The following is a 22,993-nucleotide window of genomic DNA, read 5'->3' on the forward strand; positions in this document are numbered from 1 at the left end:
TTATACTAAAAAAAACTAATTAATAACATTAATTAATTACCAGAGATTAAAGCCAACGCAAGTCGCTTTCACTAGTTAAGAAAGAGTGAGTTGTTTAGGTTATCATGGAACTCCCTCTCTACTTTGGGGTTTCAATAGAAAAAGGCAGGTTCATCTCTTTTCGTCTAGTTTAGGTGAAAGGAAATGATGATCGAGGGAACCCAAACATAAGTCAAGATCTCATTTCTACGGTGGGAGGTTGATTTTGTCTCAATAACTGTATTGTGGCCGTTAAAGAGAAAGTACCTATTCATCTAATGGATAGGATGACCGTTTGACGCTAATATACCAAAACAAAGTCACAATCTCATTTCTTATATTATTAGTTTGACTTTGATTGGTTTGAGGTATCTTATCCCTCCTCAGAAGGTGGAGATTCTCATTTCCATGCGAAAATGCAACCGATAGAAACGGTTAATTTAAAATTCAATTTTCTTTTCGTTTTCTTTTATCTTGAAATGTATTTTCTTCCCATTGAATTATTGTACTTAGGAATGAATATGGTTTGGGTTCGGACCGTGTGGTCAAATTACATGGCACGTCTTGGCCACGTGGTCTATTCTGATTGGTAATGCGAGTCAGAATCTCAATGTGACCCCGATTCCCAATTCTGTGCAAGTCGGGTTTTGGTTTTGGTACCGTCGAAGAACGGTACCGATCTCTCCATGCTGTTTCTTCCTCTTAATTTTCCCGAGAAATTTGAGCAGTAAACTCAAAATTGTTCCATTGCGCGCTCATGGCTTCAGGTAATTCTTTTTTTTTTTTTTTTTCTGTTCTGTATTGGGATGTTAATCCGATCAAGTTCTTATCGGGTTGAATTTCTAGATTTCGCCCTCCTTGATTTTGTTTTTTTTCCCTTATTTCTGCTGTTTACTTTTTCTTGGATTGGATACGAACTCAAAACTGAAATCCATAAGCTGTTCTAATTTTTATCAGGAACTCTTTACATAATATTTTCTCTGGGCAAAGATTAACAAGCTTTGAGCGAGTATCGTAGTTTGTAGACCTAACAATTTACCTTCGTCAGGGATATTTTTAACGTTAGATGAATTTCGTAGGTCAAATATCTGAAATTGGGTTAAACTCTGCTAGGTTCAACTTTTCTTTTCTGTTGCAGATTTTGCGTTGAAGGTCCCTGTTGAACTTGAATCAGCTTTGCGGTTGAAGACAGTTCAGTACTTCATTACTAAAAGGCCTTGGCTTGGTACTTCCCCTTGGCACTAATCCTCGTCAGTCCACAGTCCAGATTTTGACATTTTTTGCCCTCCCCTGTAGAATTTAGTTTCTGAATTATGGATTTTTATATGTTCTTATTGTTTCAGGTGTTCTATTTCAGATCTTTACGGGGTTAACGTTAGACCTGTTGCGCCGTTCGGAAGTTCGAGTAGGAAGCCATTTGTAGATCCAGCGTTAATACATCGTTCATTACCAGATGAATTACTGTTTGAGGTAAGGTCCTCGTGTTGATTAATGCCCTATTTCGAACTTTTTTATTTCTTCCGAAATCAGTTATAGATAAAGCTCCATTTTTCTTTAATAGGTCTTTGCCAGAATGACTCCTCATGACCTGGGACGTGCATCCTGCATTTGTCGAAAATGGAGATATACCATTCGTAATCCTGTATTCTGGCGCAATGCTTGCTTGAAGGCTTGGCAGGTGAACTTGTCGTGGGGTTAGTGATGGAATCATCTTGACATATAGCTTATAAATATTAAACATGATACTTAACATGGGTTCTTTTCTATACAGCTTTTTGGTGTGGTTGAAAATTACAAGATTTTGCAGTCCACATATGATGGTTCATGGAGAAAAATGTGGCTTTTACGGCCACGAATCCGCACCGATGGTGAGAATGAGAACTATGCAATATATGGATTCTTGTGGATTGATTTTGAGCATGTGATTTACCTCCTTCGGTCTACTCGTATGAATTATACATGACTCATACCTGATAAATGATAATCGTTTCGTATTTCAGATGGCAAATATCCATTTTCCTCATAGATTGAAAGCATAATCATGCTTCCTTAAGATGCCATGTGAACATCAATAATTCCACAAAAATTTGGAAATGAGTGACCTAAATGGCTTGTTTCTTCTTGAAATTGACTAATTTCTGTTTTACCATTGAATTTGAATTTAATTAGAATTCGATATGTACCATGGAAAATGTCTGACAAAATGGCGATCCAGCAGTTTGCAATATTTTGTTACTTGTGTATTTTTCATGTACTGAAAAACAATCAATATTTGTTTAACATATTTGGAATTAGAAACTATTACTTGACCTTGCAACATTTTCTATGTAGAAGAGTTATGGAAAAGTTATGCCTTCGATATTTAAACTCACGACCATGTAGCTGGACTTGAAAGTCTTGAAACCACTGCACCAAAAAAGCTGAAGAGTTAGGGTTGAAAATTGAGAATTGAAAATTTTGAAAAATTGTGGATAAGAGGTCTTTGTTGTTGTTCTGGAGTTTGTCCCATTTGATGTCTATGGAATATGTTTACTGCTGATTTCTCGCTATCTGATTTTTTCATATGAACTTCAGGTCTTTATGTCAGCAGGAATACTTATATACGTGCCGGGATTGCAGAGTGGAGGCTTACCAATCCAGTTCACCTGGTATGATCTTTTTCTTCCCCTTTCTTTCTTTAGGAGGGGATGTAATTTGTCAATCAATATTACTAAGTTGTAAGCCTTTATTAGAGGAATTTTATTAGCTAGACATAACTTGTTGGAGCATGCGTTTATGAAATATAAATGTAGTTTAAGTATTGATTTGCTCTAAGGGTGATTTTTCTAATTGCTATTCTATTTGACCCCCAATTGACATGTTCCTGCATATGGGAATTGTGAATCCAGCGAAATTTAATTTTTGTTATGTGAACCTGCAGCCTGCTACTTTAAGGGTATTTGTGAGTGTAATGGGCGCTTTTTTTTTTTTTAGAACTGGTAGTTGGGCACTTGAGAGACATCAAAGGTTTTTGGTATTAAGCTCACAAGAAGGTTCGAACTTGAGACCTCTAAGTCATATGACCAAAAGACCCCTAGTTCCTTGCCAACTGGACCGTCTCTCGGGGGCACACAGGCCTTTTATTATGGGTTGAGGATATGAAAAGACCGAAATTATTTTAAGATCAATCACAATCTAGTAGTTCTCAATTATTTTTAAAAATTATAGTCCAACTAATGTTTTTCTTATCCCATTCTTTTTTCTTTGCTAAATTGTGGCACTTTTCCCTTTTCCCTTTTCCCTTTTCCCCGACCTCTGCAGGTTTGCTACTTCCGTTACATTAGATTTTTCCCTTCTGGGCGGTTTCTCTACAAGGTGCTAATAAACTATCATCTATCTTGCTTTACAAATAATTAATATTTGTGTTCCTTTCTAATTGCTGCCATTTCCTTTTCAACTGCTACTTGTAGAATTCTTCACAGAAGATTAAGGATGTGGCTAAGTGCATGAACTTCCGTGCATCGAAAGCAGACTGTATATTTGGTGGACACTATACATTGTCAGATGATAAGGTAAAACTAAATCGTTTTATTTTCGGAATGTTTTGTTCGAATGAGAAACCACTTCATTACTATCAAAAGGAGGACCATAGATTACAAACTCTTTTCAGATTTTAGCCAGTAGATTGTGTTTATATGGTGCATGGACCCTCTTTGAAGCTTGCATTGGGAGAGAATTGGTTCTTAAGCTTTAGCTATTTGTGCAACCTGTTCGTTCTTTCTCAGTTTTTACATACAGAATTTATATTCATATCACTGCAGGTTGAAGCAGCCGTTTTGTACCCGGGCTTGCGTCCTACTGTACTCAGAATCCGCTTGAGGTGTGTTCTAGTCTTGTTCGGTTTTTTAAAATTGTGTCCTACTTACTACAATTAGCTGACATTATTATTATTTTTTGTTTTGTTTTTGCTTTATCTGGCTTGCCATATAGGCTAAGAGGAACGTCGACGGGGGCTAATAACCGAATGGATCTATTGACGCTCGTTACTAGCGGTATGGATAATAGCGAAGTTAGAGATCCCGAAGAAGACATCCTTGGCGTAGTGGAAAGGTGGCGAGACGATGAAACTCACAATCCAGATGTGCCTGCAGTTTCTCATAAGCGGGGTCTCACGCCTTTTATATTTGTTCCTTTTGAACAGGTAATTGCTGCTTTTGCTTTTAGAAGCTCAAGTCTGAGGATCTGTTGTATTGGTTTTTACACTTTTTGGGTGACACAGGTGGAAACATCAGAACTCAACTTGCCTGTGGAGAAGATGGATTATTTTGTTCCTGGCTGATGCACCAGTTTACTACATCCTCCTGTACATATCAATCACAATCAGTATGGCTTTAGAAAGAAAGATTATTTTTTGTTTTTTTTTTCGGGTCATTCTACGTGCCGCTTGATGCTTGTGTATAAATAACGAACACAAACGATGCATGTGAATTTTCCGAGAAATGTGTTGATTTCTGCGTTTCCTCTTGCTCTGGTTATACCTATATTCAGGTATTGCATTGCTTGCTTGTATTGCAAACAGTTCAATTTATGGTCGAGTGATTCTGAATGTAATTCAAAATATAAGACATTGTTATCTTCCATGGGGTTGAAACTTTAAATTAAATCAACACATGAGATATTGGTATTTATGGCTCTGATTTTACGAATGTAAAAGATTTTTATAATTGTCAATAGCTTTAAAGATAAGGCTCTTCCCTTTCCTTTTCTTTTCTTTTCTTTTTTTCTTTTTTTTTAGACGTATTGGTTTGAAATTTTGAAGCTATGTGTGTCTATATATATATAACAAGAGAGAAAGCGCAAATAGGTTGGGTAATTGCAATTTTTGACCATTCCCAAAAAATTCTTATTTGCAACCTCTTTTTACTTTTTGTTATTGTAAAATTATTAAAATATTCTTTTTTCCAAAAAAAAAAAGAGAGAAAAAAAGAGAACAAAAATCTATACCGGCTTGGTTCCTTCGATATCCATCTAATATTGGATGATTTGGAGGAGAAAATCTAAGAAAGTTAATAGATACCCACTTAATTTTGAGCCTCTTGGGCCGATATGAAAAATTGGGCTCATTCGGAATTAGAATGAGTCCAAATTAAATGGGCTCGTTCGAAATTAGAACCAGTCCAAATTAGAACTTAGAATTTATAGCAGGTGTCAATTTATTCTGAAGAATGGCCGAATAATCATTGATAATAAAAAATGTCCATTTGTAAAGTATTTTTTAACTATTTTTACGGGTTTGTTTTTTACATTGGGTATCCTTTCTGTTTGGTTATTATTTTCAAAAACAAAATATCTAATTTCCCTTATCTCTCCTAGATACTAACCAAATTGGAGGATACATCACATCGGAGATAAATCTTGTTAGGCAATGGGAAACAAAAATCAAGAGAGGGAGATAAATCTTGTTAGGGATCGCAATAAACTGACGGAATCAAGGAATCATGGAACTTGTCGGAATTAAGGAACAACGATGGGAAACGCAACGCTTTGAGAGAGAGGCTTATACGATGAGTTTGATTTTTTGGTTTGAGGTAAAGTGTTTTATATTTTAGTAGATTGTTTTATATTTTAGTAAAAATACACCTTATTTCTTCAAATTATTTTCTTCTGCCGTTCATCTTGGTCGTATTTATTCCGCCGTTCACCTTCGCCGTTTTTGTTTTCCTCCGTTCACCTTCGATCGTATTTGTTCATCCGTTCACCTTCGACCGTATTTATTCCTCCGCTCACTTATGCCATATTTGTTCCTTCATTCACCTTATTTTGTTTATTGTTTACGTAGTATGAGTTTTTATAATGATTTTCTTGTTTAAATTTTTGTTTTAGATTTTAATTTAATGAATATTTTTGTTAGTATAATCCTATTAAAAATTGGTTAAGAAAATTTTGAATTAGAAAATATAGGTAGATTATAAAAACATTTGAATTAAATTAAAATCTAAAACATAGGTAGGATTCTCCTTTAAAAAAGGAGAAATAGTATATTAATTTTAAAATCATTTCAAGGTGGGTAATTTCGTAGGAGATTTTACTGTTTTTAACATAACTATTATTGAAAATGGGGAGTTGTTTGACTATTTTTTAAAATTGCCCATTTTAAATGGCTATATCTCTTCGTATCACAACTTCATTCCATTTCTTCTAGAAAAAGAGCAATTCCGGAGGACAAAAATTGAGGTTGCCATGTTGAACATATCGAAATTATTATTATAATAACAGCTCAAGTTCGAACAAGTCATCTTATTGATTGGAGCAAAGCCTGAAAATAAACTGACCGAAAAAATCTCCATGCTCAACTGAGAAGGCGAAGGCATCACATGAAAACTGCTCCCTCCGAAGCACTCAACATTCTGTACAAAATGGAAAGAAATTTGTAATAGGAACTCTGATAACTATTGTGACATTAAAAAAAAAAAAAAAACATACCAAAGAAAATGTGAGCGTGCAGAGTTTACCGTCCTCAGAGCTCATCCTTCAAATTTGAATCGTTATGTTTATCATCAGCTTTCGACCTATTCTTTTCGATGAAATCTGTGATGTCTTCCTTGGTGTCATACCCTTCATATGGCAATATGTTTCCAGTAGCTGACTTGAAGTAAACTGAGGGAAATCCCCAGATTTCAAACTCACCATGTACCAAGTCATTTTCTAAAGGATTCTGAATGAAGGCATTTACAAATCAATTGCATCCTCATAGGTATTTCAAATCAACAATAATTTTTTTAGTAAAATAAAAAGCGTAATGTATCTTACGAATGTAGCAATTACGACATTCGGGTCGCTTTTATATGAGATGGCAACACCATTCAGAGTTGGAGCAAACTCTTTGCAGTTTTTACTCACAGGAGCACAAAGCTCAAGCAGAACTGCAGCAAATTGTAGTCATGCAACTAATAAATACAAGTTGAATAACAAAGCAAGGTAATGACCAAATTCTATATTTTATGGTCATCTCAGTCAATTTCATAGGTTATATTTCATACGCTAATTCTCAACAATCCTTGCTTTCACTCTATAAACACTTCCATTTGGATGTTGTCTACAGAGCATTAACCAGAACCGACAGATGACATTTCCAACGAAGTCAAGTTTACCAATTTACGAGCAATTTAAATACCAATTTTGTTATTGCTAAATTGCTGTGATTTAGAATCAAAATACAGCATTAAATAGCCTTTTTAATTCACATATCTTCCAATGAATGTGTTCATACATACCATTCTTCCCCGAGTTGATGACTGTGTCATTAAATGTGTGAGCTACCACTACTTTCACGGGTTCATCATTGTGCTCTGGTATAGGTTCAGATTTTATGAATGGTTGCAATTCCCCGTTCTGCAATAATGGAACTCAATCACCAGAAAATATCAGAGCAAAATATGAATTAATTAGCCTTCAAAACCGAAGTGAAACGAAACACTTCAACTGAGGGAGAGGTATCACCTTATATTTCTTCAACCAAGAAGAAATTTGATCAGGTTCCACATTGGTCTTTAGATACTTTACTCTAACATTCAGTATGAGGATAGCAGGTAACTGATCATCCTTAACTCCAAATTGCTATAATTTACCCAAAACAATAGAACAAAGAACATTAAAGTTATTGAACATACATGTTAAATGGGAATAACCAAACAAATAAAACATATACAGAATAAATAAACTTCAAAGTTACAATGATAATAAGAACCTTAAGAGCATGAGAACCAGCATCAATATCAACCATTAGAAAACTGAAGCTATCTCCTTTGTACAGCTTAGCAAGTTCATGGTACTTGTATTTAAAGGAAGCTGCAATCTCACTGCTAAAATTTATGAACAACATGACCTACAAATTTGGAAGTGAAATTTTAATTAGATAACCCATGAGAAAAGAACTTTAGAATATTCTCCAAATGGTGATGACCATTTTAGAAAAAGAACCGGTTCACTTATCCAATCAAAACTTCCATATCTTTCTACTTGTACTAAATCGTCTACATGAACCAAGAAATAGTTCATATTTTTCTTCTGACCTTCGAATTGGCATTAAGCATGAAATTGTTAACTAGACGCTGATTGTTAGGGTCGCCATCCAGGACAGTTACAGTTGGTACAATTGATTTTTCAACAAATTTCTCAAGAGCATCCACGTCAAAATCCTGAAAATGTAGCTTCCATTAGAATCCCAGTTTGCAGCATATTGCGAGATGTTGGAATATTGGTTTCCAAGAAACCAGAGACATGGAGAAGTCTCCATTACCTGGGTATCAACAAAAAGCTCATCGAATGGCTTGAACAGCCTCACTAAGGGACCAGTGACAGACGATTCGCCACGAGGAAGAAGTTTGGCATCTGAAGTATGAAAAAACTCCTCCGTAGGACGCAATTTCTTGGCTACGATGGTATAGTTGTCAAACTCCTCCCCAGAAAATTGAGGGAATATGCCAACCTGCAAGTAAAGAAACCATAAAAATTCCGGCGGATTCACCAAGTAGGAAAGCAATCAGAAAAGGAAAATACAAAACTCACAATACCAATCTTCTTGTCAGATATGAACTTTTGGGCAGCCTCCAGAGTGTTTATTTCAACAGAGGCAGGCCCATACTGTCTCTTCACATATTCAACAATACCATCTGCAACCTCAGGGCCCTTGTACTCTTGAACAACCTTACCTCCATCTCTCACAATCTTCATAGAAATGACGCCTTTGGATCCAGCAAGCCCCGTATTTGCTTCATCTAAAATGTTAACTTTTGCTAAAGTCAAAGGAGGATTGTGTTTACTGAGGATATTCGCAGACTTCTCATACTACAAAATGTTTCAATACATAATAACCCAGTCAGCTAGCAGATAAGGTACCCAAACCCTCGAGAGTCAAAATCAGTCCAAAATCCGAAAATCAGATTACAAATTACTGATATTAAGAACATAAATCGTCACCTCCGGTGCCAGCTTCTTACAATGTCCACATCTGAAATGAGAGGACATAACTATCAATAGCAGAATCGGTGAAAGTTTAATTGACCGCCACAACTAATAGGCGGAAACAAAAAGAAGGTCGGATACTTGGTAACTGGACAGATCTACCAAAAAATACAAGGAAAACGAACAAGATACGAAGAAAACGGAGAAAGAAATTAAGAAACCAATGGTTCGCATGCTTCATGTTAGGAGAGAAACACAAATAGCAGAAGAAACAAGCAAGGAACACAAATTAATGAGAAAAGAAACGCAAATCAATTAAGCAGAAGAAGAATCAGTATACCTGGGAGTGTAGAAGGAGACGATAAGGAAGTCGAGTTTGCTAACGAAGTCAGTGAAATTAGAATGATCCAAAGCGACGACGAACTCCTCGGGCTCGGAGGCTCCGGCGACTGAATGTGCGAGGATTAGGAATGAAGAATGTAAAGCAAAAAGAGTGAAGAAGCAGAGAGAAATGGAGGACGCCATAGCCATGGCCATTGCCGCTGATCGGAGCTCGTCTCAGTGAATTTGAGTGTAGAGAGCAGAGAGAGAATCGGGGGCTCTGTTGGGAGAGGCCGTACGCTGCTACGTGGATGTGGATAAGGCAGTTTGCAACCACGTGCTTCACATGTGCTTTTGTACGTATTTACATATGTCCCTCCAATTCAGACAAACATGGTCCATGGACCCGCACCTGCATACATTTATAATTTAATTTATATACACAAATATGTGATTTTTAAAAATATGTCAATTTTTTAAAATAATTACGAATATATAATTTTTTTAGAACCAATAAACCAACTTAAATGATAATAATTATGAATTTAACTTAGTTGTAGTTGATATTTATTTCAAAAGGTCATGAATTCGAATCTCGTAATCAAAAATAATAATCAGTGATTAATCTAGATATTTACCTGTATAGTTATTTTATCCAAATAACCTCTTACATGCTTTATATAGTTCTGTTTGTAAACATAAATCGTGATTAAGTATAATCTTACTCTATTACTAATTTCAATTATATCATTTATTGACTACATTTTTTATTTTTAAGTAAAAAAATTCGTTAATAACTTATTTTGGCTGCATTAATGGCTTATCTACTGTATTGATGTATTTTTGCAACTTTAAATAAATTACGCTAGAATTGTAATTATTCTTCCTCTTTAATTTTTAATATGAAAGCTTAATAGCCTATTGATGGTTGAAACATGTGTCGAATTTTATCAATGGCTCACTAGTCATTAATCACGTGGCAACCTAGCTTTCTTTAGAGAAAAAAGAAGAAAAAATTAAAAGAAAACATTAATTACCTCCCTTTATCGATTTTAATCTTAGTCTCATGTTTCAATCGTTGAATTGTAATACCAAAAACGTTTTAATTATCAATAATTTTTTAGGCATAACAAACCTCATGTGATGGTGGCATGCCTCTCGATACTAAATATTGTAAGATCAAATGATTGTCTTATGAAATTAGTCGAAGGGTACGTAAACTAATACAGATAAAAAAAAAAGAATAATAAATAAGCATAATCTAGCACCTTCAATTAAGTAAAAAATTTGGTTCTTGGATCCAGACAAAATAAAAAGAAAATCTAATAACAGCCCTCTAGTTTTTTCTGATCAAAATTTGGGTTAGTTCTTCCATCTGGACATTCTAGGACCTAATGTAATGTAAACTTGTACAACAAATTCTCCAATAAATGAATTTCTATACAACATTCCTGTTATGCAGCTGCTAAATTAATCAACCAAAAACAAATTTTCAGCTCCTCAGCACCATCTTCACAGCTCTTCAAAGCATCAATCACAACAACAACCACCATCATTAAATCCCACACACCTCTATAATCTAACTTCTCTTCAAAATTATAATCCAACTTCCTTCTGCAAAACTCTCACTTCTACCTTCTCTCTCTTCATTTTTCATTTCCATGGCTTCCTTCTGCCAGCCTAGTAATATACATGCACATCAGGTGATCTCATTGGCTTGTATATGTACATGAATGGGAGGGGAATTTGAAATAAATTCATACCAGGATTTTCAGGATGTGCAAGTGTTGTATGTCGTCGCGTATCCCCCGATTGCAGTCGGCCTGCTATAGTCCAGTCCCATGCAACTCGATTCGGAGCAAAATGTGGTAGACCATGTACCTGTAAGTGAATCCGACGAGGATACTTGGAGCCAAATTGTATTTCAGGAACTAGCCTTTCATGAGTTTTAAAGCCTGACTTGTTCATGAGCCTTCATGACCTCAGAACTAAATTTTTCCAAAGCCTCGAAAATGGGAACCAAGCCGGCCTGTATACTATTCGAAGCAGCGTTATGAACCAGTTTGATGGCATCCTTGTGTTTTGCTCTCTCGTCATCTAACTTCTTCCTCAATGAACCCAAATTAACTTTCAGATCATCCGGTGGTGAAACTCCACTTTCAGAAGGAACTTTAGTCAGGGCAGTTTTTTGCGATGCGTCGTCTTGGTCACGTGCTATCATCCTCTCCATTTTTAAGGCTCTAAGGTGTTCTTCAAAATCCTTATAGACAAAATTGGCTTTGATTCTCTGACGTTGTTCCTCGTCTTGCCTTTCCCATAACTCATGCAAGTTTAAAGCAAAACCATGAATGGCGCCTACCACTTTATCTTCTGAGATTTCAAGCATAGCTTGGTGCCAATCGTTGCAAATTATGAAAATTGGCGGGGCTCCCATTCGACCTGGTGAAAAAGGAGCGACCCCATCGGCGGTTTCTTCAGGTTCATTGTTAAGGCATCGTCGGAGCCATCCATTTAAGGATTCAACGTAAGCTTTTTGGGTGCGAATCCAATTGTTAAATCTTGTGCACCAATTGAGAAGTTCCATTTCAAGATCCAGAGTAGCTTTCAAACTCTCATCTCTTCGAGAACCAGTTCTTGCTTTTAACGAGCGAATCTTGCTCTCCATGACTGCCTGAAATTGTTTCTGGTGGCATTTTAGAATAGACCTCCACATTTTCATCCACCTGCATGTAACAAAGAGGCTTTAATAACAATGAAGACCAAAGATGACGATATAAAATCTATTTTAACAAATCACTACAACGATAAACTTAAAAAGTATTGAGCAATCAAGAACTGAAGTAATTAAATACCCGTGAATCAGTTCAGTTAATTGAGGCTGCAATTCTTCATCCCGTAACTTATGTATCCTGCTTGATATGGCATCAGCGGCTTTGATACAGATGTCGATCTTGGTTGATAATTTTCTAATGGAGGCATGAGTAGCATCAATTTTGTTGGAATCAGCTCCACGGTCGTCTAATCTTTTCAACTTCTTGCACATTTTTTCATAAATAACACGTAACTTTTCTTCATCCTAGCAAAAATAAAAAAGAAGTCCAGTCTAAGTTATTTATATCCAAACACCACAACTAAAAGCTATAAAACTAGCCTACACCAAGCTTAGAACATCATACTAAAAGGCATGAAGAATCAACAAAACTATAGTCGATTGGCAAGGATCACTAGAACAACTGCCCTAATAAAGCTTCTCAAATCTACTCCATAATCAAGAAGAAAGTTTAGCACAAAGCTTATATGCATCAATACCTTAACTTCCTTGTACAGTTTCTTCTCCCATGCATAAAGCTTCTCCAGCGTAGTTGAAAGATTCCCAGATTTCAAGTTAAACTCATTGCCAGAACTGCCAGACCCAGAGTACGCTTTTGCCATTTTTACTGTTTTAGAGTCCAACCAAACCAGTGGCGGCTGAGAGGATGCTGCGGAAGGGGCCACCAAATACAGGATCCGAGAAAGAACAACTGCAAAATAACATGATCTTTATAACACCACAAACTAATTTCTCCTCTCTATGTATACCATATTTTAAGAACATCAGGAAATGGAAAACAAATATTCGCCAATATAAAAGCAGTGGGAAATAAATACTATACAACTTATAAGTATTTAGAAAACCATAATATTTTACAAATGCGTCTGGCGCAGCTTCTTGAAGTTCAGTCCCAAGGTTACTCTGGAATCAAACTTCTCAACTTCAGACAAATCCCAAATCAAGCAAAAAGATTCAAACTCACAGCTTTTGACTTGTTGTAAGCCCAAAGAACAAGATTAGAATACCAAAGGCCATAAATAACAATACTTGCTATCATACTGTTTTTTCTTTAGTTGCAGCATCTCTGCATTACATTATATTCATATATGCATAAATGAAGATAATTTCAGTTTTTTTTAATCTCTTAATTTCAGTTTTTTTTAATCTCTTTTTCCTTTTTCTTTAATAGAAAATGTTCAAGTTGTGTGCAACCCAGCTCACAAGATTGTGATGCGCCATAAATACTGGACTTACATTATTAGGTACATCAAGAGGCCACAAAAGCGCATTTAGCAGATTAATTATGGAAAGTGTTCGTTTTAAAAGATGAGAGAGAGAGATGTTTTGAGGATATAATCTGAAGAAGAAAAAGTTGGAAGAGCAGTTCTTAAGTCCCAACCTTTAAGTACAGTGATCTTAGACCGATAAGGCAAACTCCCCACTTCAAGCAACATTGCAACCTCTTTCCCGTAGCTAGAAGCAGCTTCAAATTCATCCTTAATTTCATTAACAACTTCCTGAATGTCCCTTGTACCATGGGCAATGAATGTGGCTAAATTACTTTTCTTAGAAGATTCGATATCCAACGTCGAAGTCTCCTCAATCTCGAAACTCACCTCTTTCTTCTCCACAGGCTCCTCCTCTTCCAACTTCTTCGACACAATTGTATCGGGACTGTTATTTATTCCCTGTTCTTTAGATAACACAGAGCTACCACTATTTTGTAATGGCACTGAATTCGAACTGTCCTCGCTACTTCGTGGTGGAACAAAATTTGAAGTCCCCTCCCCTGAATTCATATTTTTATCCACTGTTTCCACATTCAATTTCTTCCTCTCGTGAGTTTCGGGCTCTGTTTCATCTTCCAACTCAGGTATTCCTTCCCTCTCCCTCACTTCATTGGAATCAGGACTGCTCTGAATAGAACCATACCCATATCTATTCTGCGAATTATAATCCGGGTAACCATAATCATAGCCCTCAAAAACATTGATAAAATCCCAAGTAGAGACCTTCGGGGGAGAAGGCGGAGGCGGTGGAGGAGCAGGGCGGCTCGGTTGCTGATTATATGGGTTATAATTCGGTGGTGAACCCATTGAATACCCAAAGAAACCTCCATTTCCATACTGGGGATATGCCGAATAACTGTAGGACGGATCAGGCCACGGCCCATCTGAAGCTGTATGTGTTTCCGGCCCATCATACGTTACAGTCGTCGCTGGAGTGGTTGACCTCTGCATATAGTAGGCGTATGTATTCACCGGAGGATTCCAATCACTTGGTGGGTAAGCATAAGGAGGATGGCTATGACTATAACCTCCATCTTCTTCTGGGCTATCCTCTATATGAATATGACCCGAAGAGTTGTGAAGAGATTCAGTCTCCGATCCAGAAGATATATGCAAGTGAGAACCTTCGATCTCGTCCTCTTGAGGAGAGTGCTCATGCGAAATCGAAACGGAATGTGAAATAGAGGTCGAAGATGATGAGTTTCCGTGTTTCTCACCCGATTTCGGTTTCTTCCTCTTCCCCTTTCCTTCATCTGAGGGCAGAGTAAGGACGGGAGAGCCATGGGATGATGATGAATCGACACCAGAGATCACGATCTCTTCGTCGACAAATTTGCGTATGGCTTCGCCAATGTCTTTGAGGGACTGAAAATACGTAACGTGAGCTGCGGCAAGAGCGTAACGGTGTCGAGACGCGGCTTTGATCAACTCCTTCCGCTCTCTGCAAAGATTTACCAATTGAAGCTCGTCGACCTTGGATCCTCCACAGCCCATGGTAACAGAAACCACAGAAAAACCCTAGAGCAAAACCCTAGGCCAATACCACTACACAACACCAGCATACCCCTCGAAATCATCGTCGATGGAGATGAAATACAGGTAGAAGCATCATTAGCAACATCAACCACTCCAGATCCAGAAATGATCTACTGGACAAGAAAAGCAAATTTCAGAACAAACCCGCATATCAAATCAGATTGAACAAAAATAGAATGCGGAAGAATTAATAAAACGGATGCGAGAGAGAGAGAGAACAAAGTACTGAATCAGATGATACAAAAAACTGACTCCAACGGGTAATGCCGTTGCCGAGCTCCGAGTTACACACATTACATCAAATCTCCAATTACGAAACCAATAGTTAAAAGAAACCCAAGAGAAAGAGAGGGAAATCGTGCACCAAGTCAAGGAGGAAGAACCACTGACCGTTGAGATCGATGAGAACGCGTAATAGCCGTCCATGCGAGGAGCACAGAATCAGAGACACACACAGAGAAAGAGAGAGAATGGGGTTTTTGGATTTATTACAGTCTACAGAATCCCAATTCTGAAAATAAAAGTAGCAAACCAATTTCTAATTGTTCCCCAACATAAAAAAATCACAATAATCAGAGAGAGAATTCGATTTTGAATATAGAAAGAGAAGAGAAGAGAACCAGAAACGTGGGGATTCGTGAAGGTGGAGATCTGGGCAAATTTGTCCGCTGGGTCTTCTTCTCTCTCTTCTGTGTGTTTCAGAGAAATTGAATTTTCAGAATCGGAGAAGGAGAAGGGCAGAAACAGGGGAACACGAGGCTCGTGGAACCCGCCATTGGTAACCGCCTTGTTTTTGTCATTATTGCTGCTTTCAGCCCTTTTTTTCTTCCTCCACTTTTAAATAAAAAATTTCATTTTTGCCGCCTGTTGTGTTCTTACAATGATGTCGTTGTGAAAGAAAAGGAGAGGGTGGACCTTTTCGTTGTAATTGAATAGTAGGCTTACTTTTTGCTTTTACAGGCTCTAAGGACTTAATTTCCATTTAATAATTTGCTAATTTAATTTCCATTTAATAATTTGCTAATTTTAATTTTAATTTAAACCTTCTTTCAGCTTTTTCTTTTTATATTATATGTATTTTATTAAAACATATTATTATTTTTTAAGGTGTGTTTTTAGAGAGTTTTTTTCTTACAACCCTCGTTGAACTATATTTAGATTGACGTGTTTTTACATAGTTGACAAATGATATGGTGAAATTCCACCATTGATGTTTTATTTTATTTACATTGATTATACACTTTTAAACTATACAAAAATATTTAATAAATGTTTTATTTTACATTCTCAAGTATTTTTGAATCTTTGAATCAAACAATTGAACCATGTTACTCTAAGTAATTGGATCTAAAAAGCTCTAATGTTGGAACCGAATATTATGAATTTGAGATGAAAGTATCTATTGAGCGTACAAAAAATGCCATTAAACATTATATGTATGTTTAGGATGCTTCTAGGAAAAATATTTGACCTACAAATTTTTTTATTCATGATTTAGTTCTCTATGTTTTTGAAGGGTATTTAAGAAAAATTCAAAAGGATATTTAAATTTTCAATTTTGTATTTAATAGATTCCTAAATTCTAAAATATCTTAACTTTCAAAATTTATTTTTATCGCTTTTAAAAGTTAAAATTTTATCATATACAAAATTAAAAGTTATATAAATATGGTGAATTTAACCCAAGATACATATTTATATACAAATCTATATATAATGTTGTATAAATATGGTGAATTTTTAAATCTTTGAAGGGATTAAAAATAATAGACCATACATTCAAAATTGAAGTTGGGAAGGTTGGAAATTTGATACGGAAAAGGAAAGGGATTGGATGAACGCGGTTGTTTGGTTGGGCAGAATGTCGTTTTTTCATAGTTGCCATTTAAGCCCATCTTATAAATTATTTTTTCCAAAAACTACCCTTTCTCTATCTTCTTATTGTTTATTTTGTCAATAGAGTGAAATGCAAGAAAATAATCAAATTTCTTCAAACATAAGCATTTTTATTATAAGTATGTTAATAGAAACAAAAGCAAAATTATGTTAGTTTCCATTCCACCTGTTTTAGAGGGCTTCTCCTAATTTTTAATTTTTTAAAAAATATTTATATGTTATTTTCAAACTTTATAATTTTGAAGGATAAATACTTTCTTAATAAAAGCATATTTGGTTAACCTTTATAATGATAAAAAAGAAAAAAAAGTTTTTAGCTCGTTAGAAAATATTTTTCAAAATTTCCATTGTATCCAGTTAGATCATAAAAATGATTTTGGAAATTTTTAAAATACTAAAAATTCCCCTTCAAAAATACATTAGGATTTAATACTCACACTTTGCAACTTTTTAAAAAACGGGTGGTCTATGAAAAACTCCAAAAACCACGTGGCAGTGGGGCCCACGTTTGACATTTTATTATTATTATTTTTTAAAATGGCATGGGTAGTAATGGGTATGGGCGCACCGAACCCGTGATCCGGCGGTTCACGTGCCAAGCACGCCTGGAGTAGGGGAAGGGCAGATCCGTCCAAACAAAAAGTTAAAAAAGGAAAAAAGAAAAAAACGCTTCTGGAATTTGGAGTACTTCGGGGATGGGCCAGCCGGGGAGGGCGGAGACGGCGTGCAGACAAGAGCATTTAATTACGGTGGTCCCTAGTTCTGCATGTTGCCACGTGGCATCTAATGGGCATCAGATGCATGGCCCCGATTTTGTCAAACGGCGACCAGATCTTTATGTTTCCTTTATAGCTGTCTGTCTTTTTTCTCTATTTACTTTGTTTCTTTTTTCCAACTATTTTTAAATGTGGAACGAAATTTCTTTATCTTTTTTTTTTTAATCAAGTTCAACGGGGTTAACAATAAAAATGGCAAATAATTAAAATTATTTATTATATTCTATAAACTGTTTGGTAATTAAATAACGAGTTACGATTACAAATTATGCAAATTAAGAATCTTTCATAAAAAAAATACAGGTGATATTAAAAAATTCGAATTTGATTAAAAATAAAATAAAAGTTGACATCAAGCAACTTTCTTTCTATATATATATATAATTCATGTGTTTGGACGATTTTGACCAAAGGTGAAAGAAGATAACCTCTTCGTTTTGAGACAAGTTAGATTTGTTGGATTTAACTGTGACCTAAATTTTATTCAACAAATATAACAATGGTGATGAGTTCGAATCCTCTCCATTAGACATTAATATATTTTTTAGTGCAATAAGGGAGGCAAATGATTCGAACTCATGACCTTCTAATCAGAAATGGAGGTAGAGGATCCGAACTCATGACTTCCTAATCAGAGACAGATATCAATTATCACTAAAAAATAGCTAAGTATTATTTCTAGAATGTCCTTAGGAACCGTTTGTTTTTTAAGTTGTTTTTTGAGTATGTAGATGTCCGACATCTTCAGATGCTTGGAATCTCATTTTTTATAACCACCTATGTTTTGTAGGATTTATCCGTGGGAATATTGTAAATTTATGTAATGTTCAAAAAATACCCTTACCAGTCGTCATATAATTTATATGTTGAATTTAATATTATTTTAATTCACATAAAAATTGTACTTTTATTAATTTAATATATATTTTTAATATATATTTAACATAAATGTATGCTACATTTATGTTTGGTGACTATTGAAAGAGTAAAATAAACGAAAGACTGTACCCTAGATTTGAATTAAAAACAAATTAAGATATTATACCATCGATGTTTATTTTATTTCTAAATGTAGCATATAAATAAAATTACATTTAGACATTTATCAATGAATTAGTGCATACATTTATTTTTAAAATAAAATTAAATAAATGATAAATAAATATTATTGATAGAAAAATATTATAGAACAAAAAGACGAGGGACAAAATCATTAGAAAAAGATACCGTCAACACAAAAATCTTAGAAACTCATATTAGAGGAGGACATATAAAATTACTCGGATAGCTCCCATATAAGAAGATAGATTCCTATCAAACAAAAGACCTCGAAGAGTAGAAGGGTAATGAGACGTTGCTTCCCGATTGGAAGCAAAACTTTTCAATACCCTTTCATTGTCGACGGGGCAATAAGGTAAGATTACTTTTCCCAATTTCAAAATGTCGCTGCCATGGCCCCACAACTCAATATCTCAGGTCTTTCCACGCCCCCCAAATTTCTCGTCAAAAGTTTGTTATTATCTCATTTTCAAATCCCATCTTAGCTTTTCATTAATGCATACATATTTTTTAAAATAAATCACGAACCTTCCCTGAAATATTTGATCCCTAAAGTCCTGCCATCGGAATAAAGATTCCACTCTATTAAATCCTAATACCAAAAAAAAAAAGTACAATTACAGTGTAGAGATTTAAACTTGTAAATGTGTTAACCGTCGAGTGATACTCAAATTACTTCAAGACTTTAACCAATTCAAATTTGCAAATAGACACTTTTTAGTTAAAACCTTCAAATAAAAAACATATTATATTGAATTATGTATTGATATTAAATTTAAAACACTGAATATGAAAGTAAAAGATGGAAAATGTTTGTCAAAATTTAACTTAGAAAATTGGGACGTTGCATCCAAAAATACATGATAGCTATATAACACGATTTTTCATTAAATATCTCAAAATGCGATAATGGGCCGTAGCTCCACCACTGGGCCAGCATTTACGAGCTTCAAGATCAGATTCATGTTGGGCCCGCCCAACTACACAGAAACTATATTTTTCTGAATATTTTGGGCTTTCACACAAACTTCTCAACACAGAGATTTTTTTATTTTATTTTTATTTTTCTATTTTTTATATTAGTCAGCTGATGTTGGAAACTTATAAGGACCTGGAAATGATTTTAGGACGAGTGATTTAGTAAGGAGATTAAATAATTTATTTTGTGAAAGGAACTTTTATTTAATTATTTTGATATTTAGTTATACACTTTTGAAGTGATTTTTATATGATTAAAAGTGATTTTGAAGGAGATAATTTGACAAAATTTTTAAAATGAGAAAAAAGTCATGGAGGAAAATAATGTTAGAGAGAGAAATTTTAGAGGGTGAGAGATAAAACTTTTCAAGGGAGAAATAAACCTAGAAATAGATGTTAAAATTTTAGAGAGATTTTACAAAATTTTAGGGATAAAAAATTTGAAGAAATAAACCAAATTAAAGATAAATAAAATTAGAGGACGACAAATTAAAAAATATATATAAATTTTTAATATGAAAGTGAAACAAAAATTCGAAATTTAACAATAACCCTTTTTAAAATTAATTTCTTATTACTTTTTTCTTTATAAAAAAATACTTCGAGAAATTACTTTCCAAGTACTTGATCGGGAATCACTTAAATTGATTTTAGATTTTTCCAAAAATCACCTTAGAATTATTGTTAAATATATCTGTTTAACAAAAATCTTTACTGGCCCATCCACCACTGTGAAAAAGTATCTGACAATTCCATCTTCTATCAGTGATGTGTCAATTCATTTCAGATAGCATATAATTGAAAATGGGAAAGAAATTATTGGAATTATTCATCTAATAATCAAGAAAGATAAATGACGTATTTCGTTGGTGATAAAAAAACAAAAATCTAAAAACAAGAGATTCGAAAAAAATAAAATTGTATTATTTATTTTTAGTATTTAGTATGTGTTTAGCAACATATTTAATAATTTGATATGAATTTTAAAAAATTGTTCAACATGATTATAACAATATATTTATAAACTAGTAATTACAAACTAAATATTTGGTTTGATCTAAAATAATATTAATTAATTTATTAACGTTTTTGTTATGAATTTTGTATAACTATTAATTTTACAATTTTATATAATATATCACATTTTACATGTTTTAATTTTATAAAAATAAAAATAATTTATAACCTAAAATAATATATTTATTATAGTTTAATGGATTTGAATATAATTCTGCATTATTCCAAATTCCAAATCTCAAAACACTTAAAATCGTTTTAATAATTTACATGAATCACATAATCCGAAAACAATTTAAAAGACCAAAATTTCAAATCCTCATATCAACTAAATCCATTTGATTCAGTGAATTTGAAAACAACACCACATAATCTGTATTGCCAACCAAACAGGTACTAAATTATCTTCAATTCAAATATAGTTAAATGAATAAGACACGATTATCTTCCTTAAAAAATTAAATGTTTGATATCTCACTACACAATTATTCAACTCCAACAAAAATAAAATAAATGAGAGATGATCATCGTTTATAACCATTTTATTTTAGTTGTATGCTTTTGAAAATTATTTTTTGCTTTCTCACAATTCATTTGGTACTTTTTTTTTCTTCTTTTTACTTTTTAGAAGTTAGAACCACATTTATAAATAGTGTGTACAAGTTTAATTAAAAATTAATATAATTATTTCAAAGGGGCCAATTTTTTTTTTTTTTTTTTTTTTCAAAGATGGATAGGATAATATGGCTTAAGAATTGCAATTGCAAGAAGCGAGAAGAATATTGATGGAAATTTGTACATTTACAGGTAGAGTTTGTTGAACTGACCACTAAATTTCACCAATTTCCTTTTCCAAACATAAACCCAATTGCTTTTGCATTTCCCACCAACCTTTTTTGTTTTAAATATTCCTCTTTTTACTTATGCAATCACATCGAATTATAAATATAATCTCTAAATTTTGGCTATTATAACCGGGCTAGTTCATGAGGCTTGTTTCAATTCAATTATTACTTTTTATTTATTTATGTTTAAGCAGTGGAAACAATCTCTTGGTTGAGAATATATGTAAATAATTATGCTCGTTTTGGAGTTTCAATTCTATTATTAAACTAAAAAATTTATTTTCTTTATTTTTTTGGTCCACCAGAGACGACCATACTATTTTTAGATTTTTTGTTTTTTTTTTAACTACTCGACACAGAAAGACTCGAACCTGGATCTTGGGTATCCTCTTGCCACTGCGCCAACACCCTAAGGTATCATTTATTACGAAGAGATGACCATATGACATCGTCGGTGTGGATTTTTTTGAAAATAAAATGATATTAAAAATAAAAAGGTGGTCGGACGATAATCACTTCTTTAGAATTGCATGATAGAGATGACCAGGTGGCGGACAAATTTTGGACTTATTATTTTTTGAAATAGTTTCAAACTACGCATTATTTATCTAAAACATTTTAAACGAGCAATATTTCACAAATAAGTTTTGAAAGAAAAAAAAATCCGAACACTATAAAACTAACCCATATTTTGTATGGTTTTGTGTATGTTTTAACAAAAATTGTCGATTAAAACAATAACATCTTAAAAAACACTCAAAGATAAGGTCCTACAAAAAAGTAGTTAGCACTCCGGATATTTTATGATTCAATTGAGTTCTTGACATCAAAAGTTTGCTTATTTTGTCCTTTTAATTTCAAAGTATTTACAGATGTCACGTTAGTATTAGTAATTCAAATTCACGGGTATCCTCGAACGTTAGAGTCGAATTCAGAAATACTTGTAACACAAATAATCAAGTTCGGCTATTTACCAAACAAATTCTCCGAACTCGCTTCCGAATCCAACTTTGTGTGTAGTCTCCTGTCGAGTTGGAGATACGTATCTTTCTAATGAAATTCTGCATTCATCAGTATATACAAATAATAATAATATAATACATTCAAATCAATTTATATTTCAATCTACAATCTCATTTATCATGATGTCACAAATATTCCCTAAGCTATCTTTTATTAGGGGAAATCGTTTAATTTCAAAGCAATCTATTTTTGCGTTCATAAAACTACTTTTAGAAGTTAGAGTAAAAACCTTTTTTTTTTTTGGCAGTATTAAAAAGAGTACTTTTATTTCTTATGATTAAAATTTAATCAAATTACCTTTTTTGGGCCACATCTGATCAAAATACTTACAAAAAGGTAATATTACTATATTGAATAAATATGTTTCAAATATGTGATTTCTAAGTAATCCAACAATTGTTTAAATTAATTCATACAATTTAAATAATATGGTTCAATTTTTCTTCTTATTAAAAAAAAAACCCAATATTTTCTTTTTTT

General features: G+C 33.9%; 3 protein-coding genes across 5 annotated transcripts; 1 reads left to right on the forward strand and 2 right to left on the reverse strand.

The window, feature by feature from the left end:
• Window positions 1-617: 617 nt before the first annotated feature.
• Window positions 618-4,635, forward strand: FBP7 (F-box protein 7). Its single transcript, XM_022287263.2, has 11 exons — window positions 618-785; window positions 1,157-1,243; window positions 1,376-1,488; window positions 1,580-1,696; window positions 1,790-1,886; window positions 2,593-2,666; window positions 3,319-3,372; window positions 3,468-3,569; window positions 3,819-3,877; window positions 3,988-4,198; window positions 4,277-4,635. The coding sequence occupies exons 1-11, from the start codon at window positions 776-778 to the stop codon at window positions 4,334-4,336; spliced, it is 984 nt and encodes a 327-aa protein (XP_022142955.1). The 5' UTR covers window positions 618-775; the 3' UTR covers window positions 4,337-4,635.
• Window positions 4,636-6,232: 1,597 nt separating this feature from the next.
• Window positions 6,233-9,583, reverse strand: LOC111009814 (protein disulfide-isomerase). Of its 2 annotated transcripts, none has more exons than XM_022283025.2 (11): window positions 9,302-9,583; window positions 8,977-9,007; window positions 8,566-8,844; window positions 8,297-8,485; window positions 8,070-8,195; window positions 7,745-7,882; window positions 7,498-7,614; window positions 7,272-7,389; window positions 6,808-6,920; window positions 6,510-6,712; window positions 6,233-6,404 (listed from the first exon to the last, which is right to left on the reverse strand). In XM_022283025.2, the coding sequence occupies exons 1-10, from the start codon at window positions 9,496-9,498 to the stop codon at window positions 6,515-6,517; spliced, it is 1,506 nt and encodes a 501-aa protein (XP_022138717.1). In that variant the 5' UTR covers window positions 9,499-9,583; the 3' UTR covers window positions 6,233-6,404; window positions 6,510-6,514. The 2 variants fall into 2 exon arrangements, with proteins under 2 accessions (XP_022138717.1, XP_022138727.1); XM_022283035.2 differs by having other exon boundaries at window positions 6,481-6,712.
• Window positions 9,584-10,533: 950 nt separating this feature from the next.
• LOC111004881 (DUF630 family protein, putative (DUF630 and DUF632)) lies at window positions 10,534-15,789 on the reverse strand. 2 transcript variants are annotated; one of them, XR_002600664.2, is made up of 7 exons: window positions 15,540-15,789; window positions 15,310-15,430; window positions 13,494-15,029; window positions 12,592-12,803; window positions 12,135-12,358; window positions 11,046-12,005; window positions 10,534-10,962 (listed from the first exon to the last, which is right to left on the reverse strand). XR_002600664.2 is itself a non-coding variant. In XM_022276146.2 (6 exons), exons 3-6 carry the CDS (start codon window positions 14,875-14,877, stop codon window positions 11,231-11,233), a joined length of 2,595 nt encoding a protein of 864 aa, XP_022131838.1. In that variant the 5' UTR covers window positions 14,878-15,029; window positions 15,310-15,430; window positions 15,540-15,789; the 3' UTR covers window positions 10,534-11,230. The 2 variants fall into 2 exon arrangements, 1 of the variants encoding a protein (XP_022131838.1); XM_022276146.2 differs by having other exon boundaries at window positions 10,534-12,005.
• Window positions 15,790-22,993: the final 7,204 nt, after the last annotated feature.

The sequence above is a fragment of the Momordica charantia genome (genome assembly GCF_013281855.1).
Source record: "Momordica charantia cultivar OHB3-1 chromosome 11 unlocalized genomic scaffold, Mcharantia_2.0 BLBB01000011.1, whole genome shotgun sequence".
Classification (NCBI taxonomy): Eukaryota; Viridiplantae; Streptophyta; class Magnoliopsida; order Cucurbitales; family Cucurbitaceae; genus Momordica; species Momordica charantia.

Bases quoted from the DNA above. Each gene is read 5' to 3' on its own strand.
- LOC111004881 (XM_022276146.2), bottom strand. From the start codon at position 14,877: ATGGGCTGTGGAGGATCCAAGGTCGACGAGCTTCAATTGGTAAATCTT. The intron at 12,359-12,591 runs GTATTGATGCAT...TATTTTTGCTAG, and splicing joins AACTGTACAAGGAAGTTAAG to GATGAAGAAAAGTTACGTGT. The intron at 12,006-12,134 runs GTATTTAATTAC...TGTTACATGCAG, and splicing joins TTAACTGAACTGATTCACGG to GTGGATGAAAATGTGGAGGT.
- FBP7 (XM_022287263.2), top strand. The intron at 1,489-1,579 runs GTAAGGTCCTCG...TTTCTTTAATAG, and splicing joins CAGATGAATTACTGTTTGAG to GTCTTTGCCAGAATGACTCC. The intron at 2,667-3,318 runs GTATGATCTTTT...CGACCTCTGCAG, and splicing joins TTACCAATCCAGTTCACCTG to GTTTGCTACTTCCGTTACAT.
- LOC111009814 (XM_022283025.2), bottom strand. From the start codon at position 9,498: ATGGCCATGGCTATGGCGTCCTCCATTTCTCTCTGCTTCTTCACTCTT. The intron at 8,486-8,565 runs GTGAGTTTTGTA...CTTTACTTGCAG, and splicing joins CTGACAAGAAGATTGGTATT to GTTGGCATATTCCCTCAATT. The intron at 7,615-7,744 runs GTTCTTATTATC...GGTAAATTATAG, and splicing joins CTGGTTCTCATGCTCTTAAG to CAATTTGGAGTTAAGGATGA.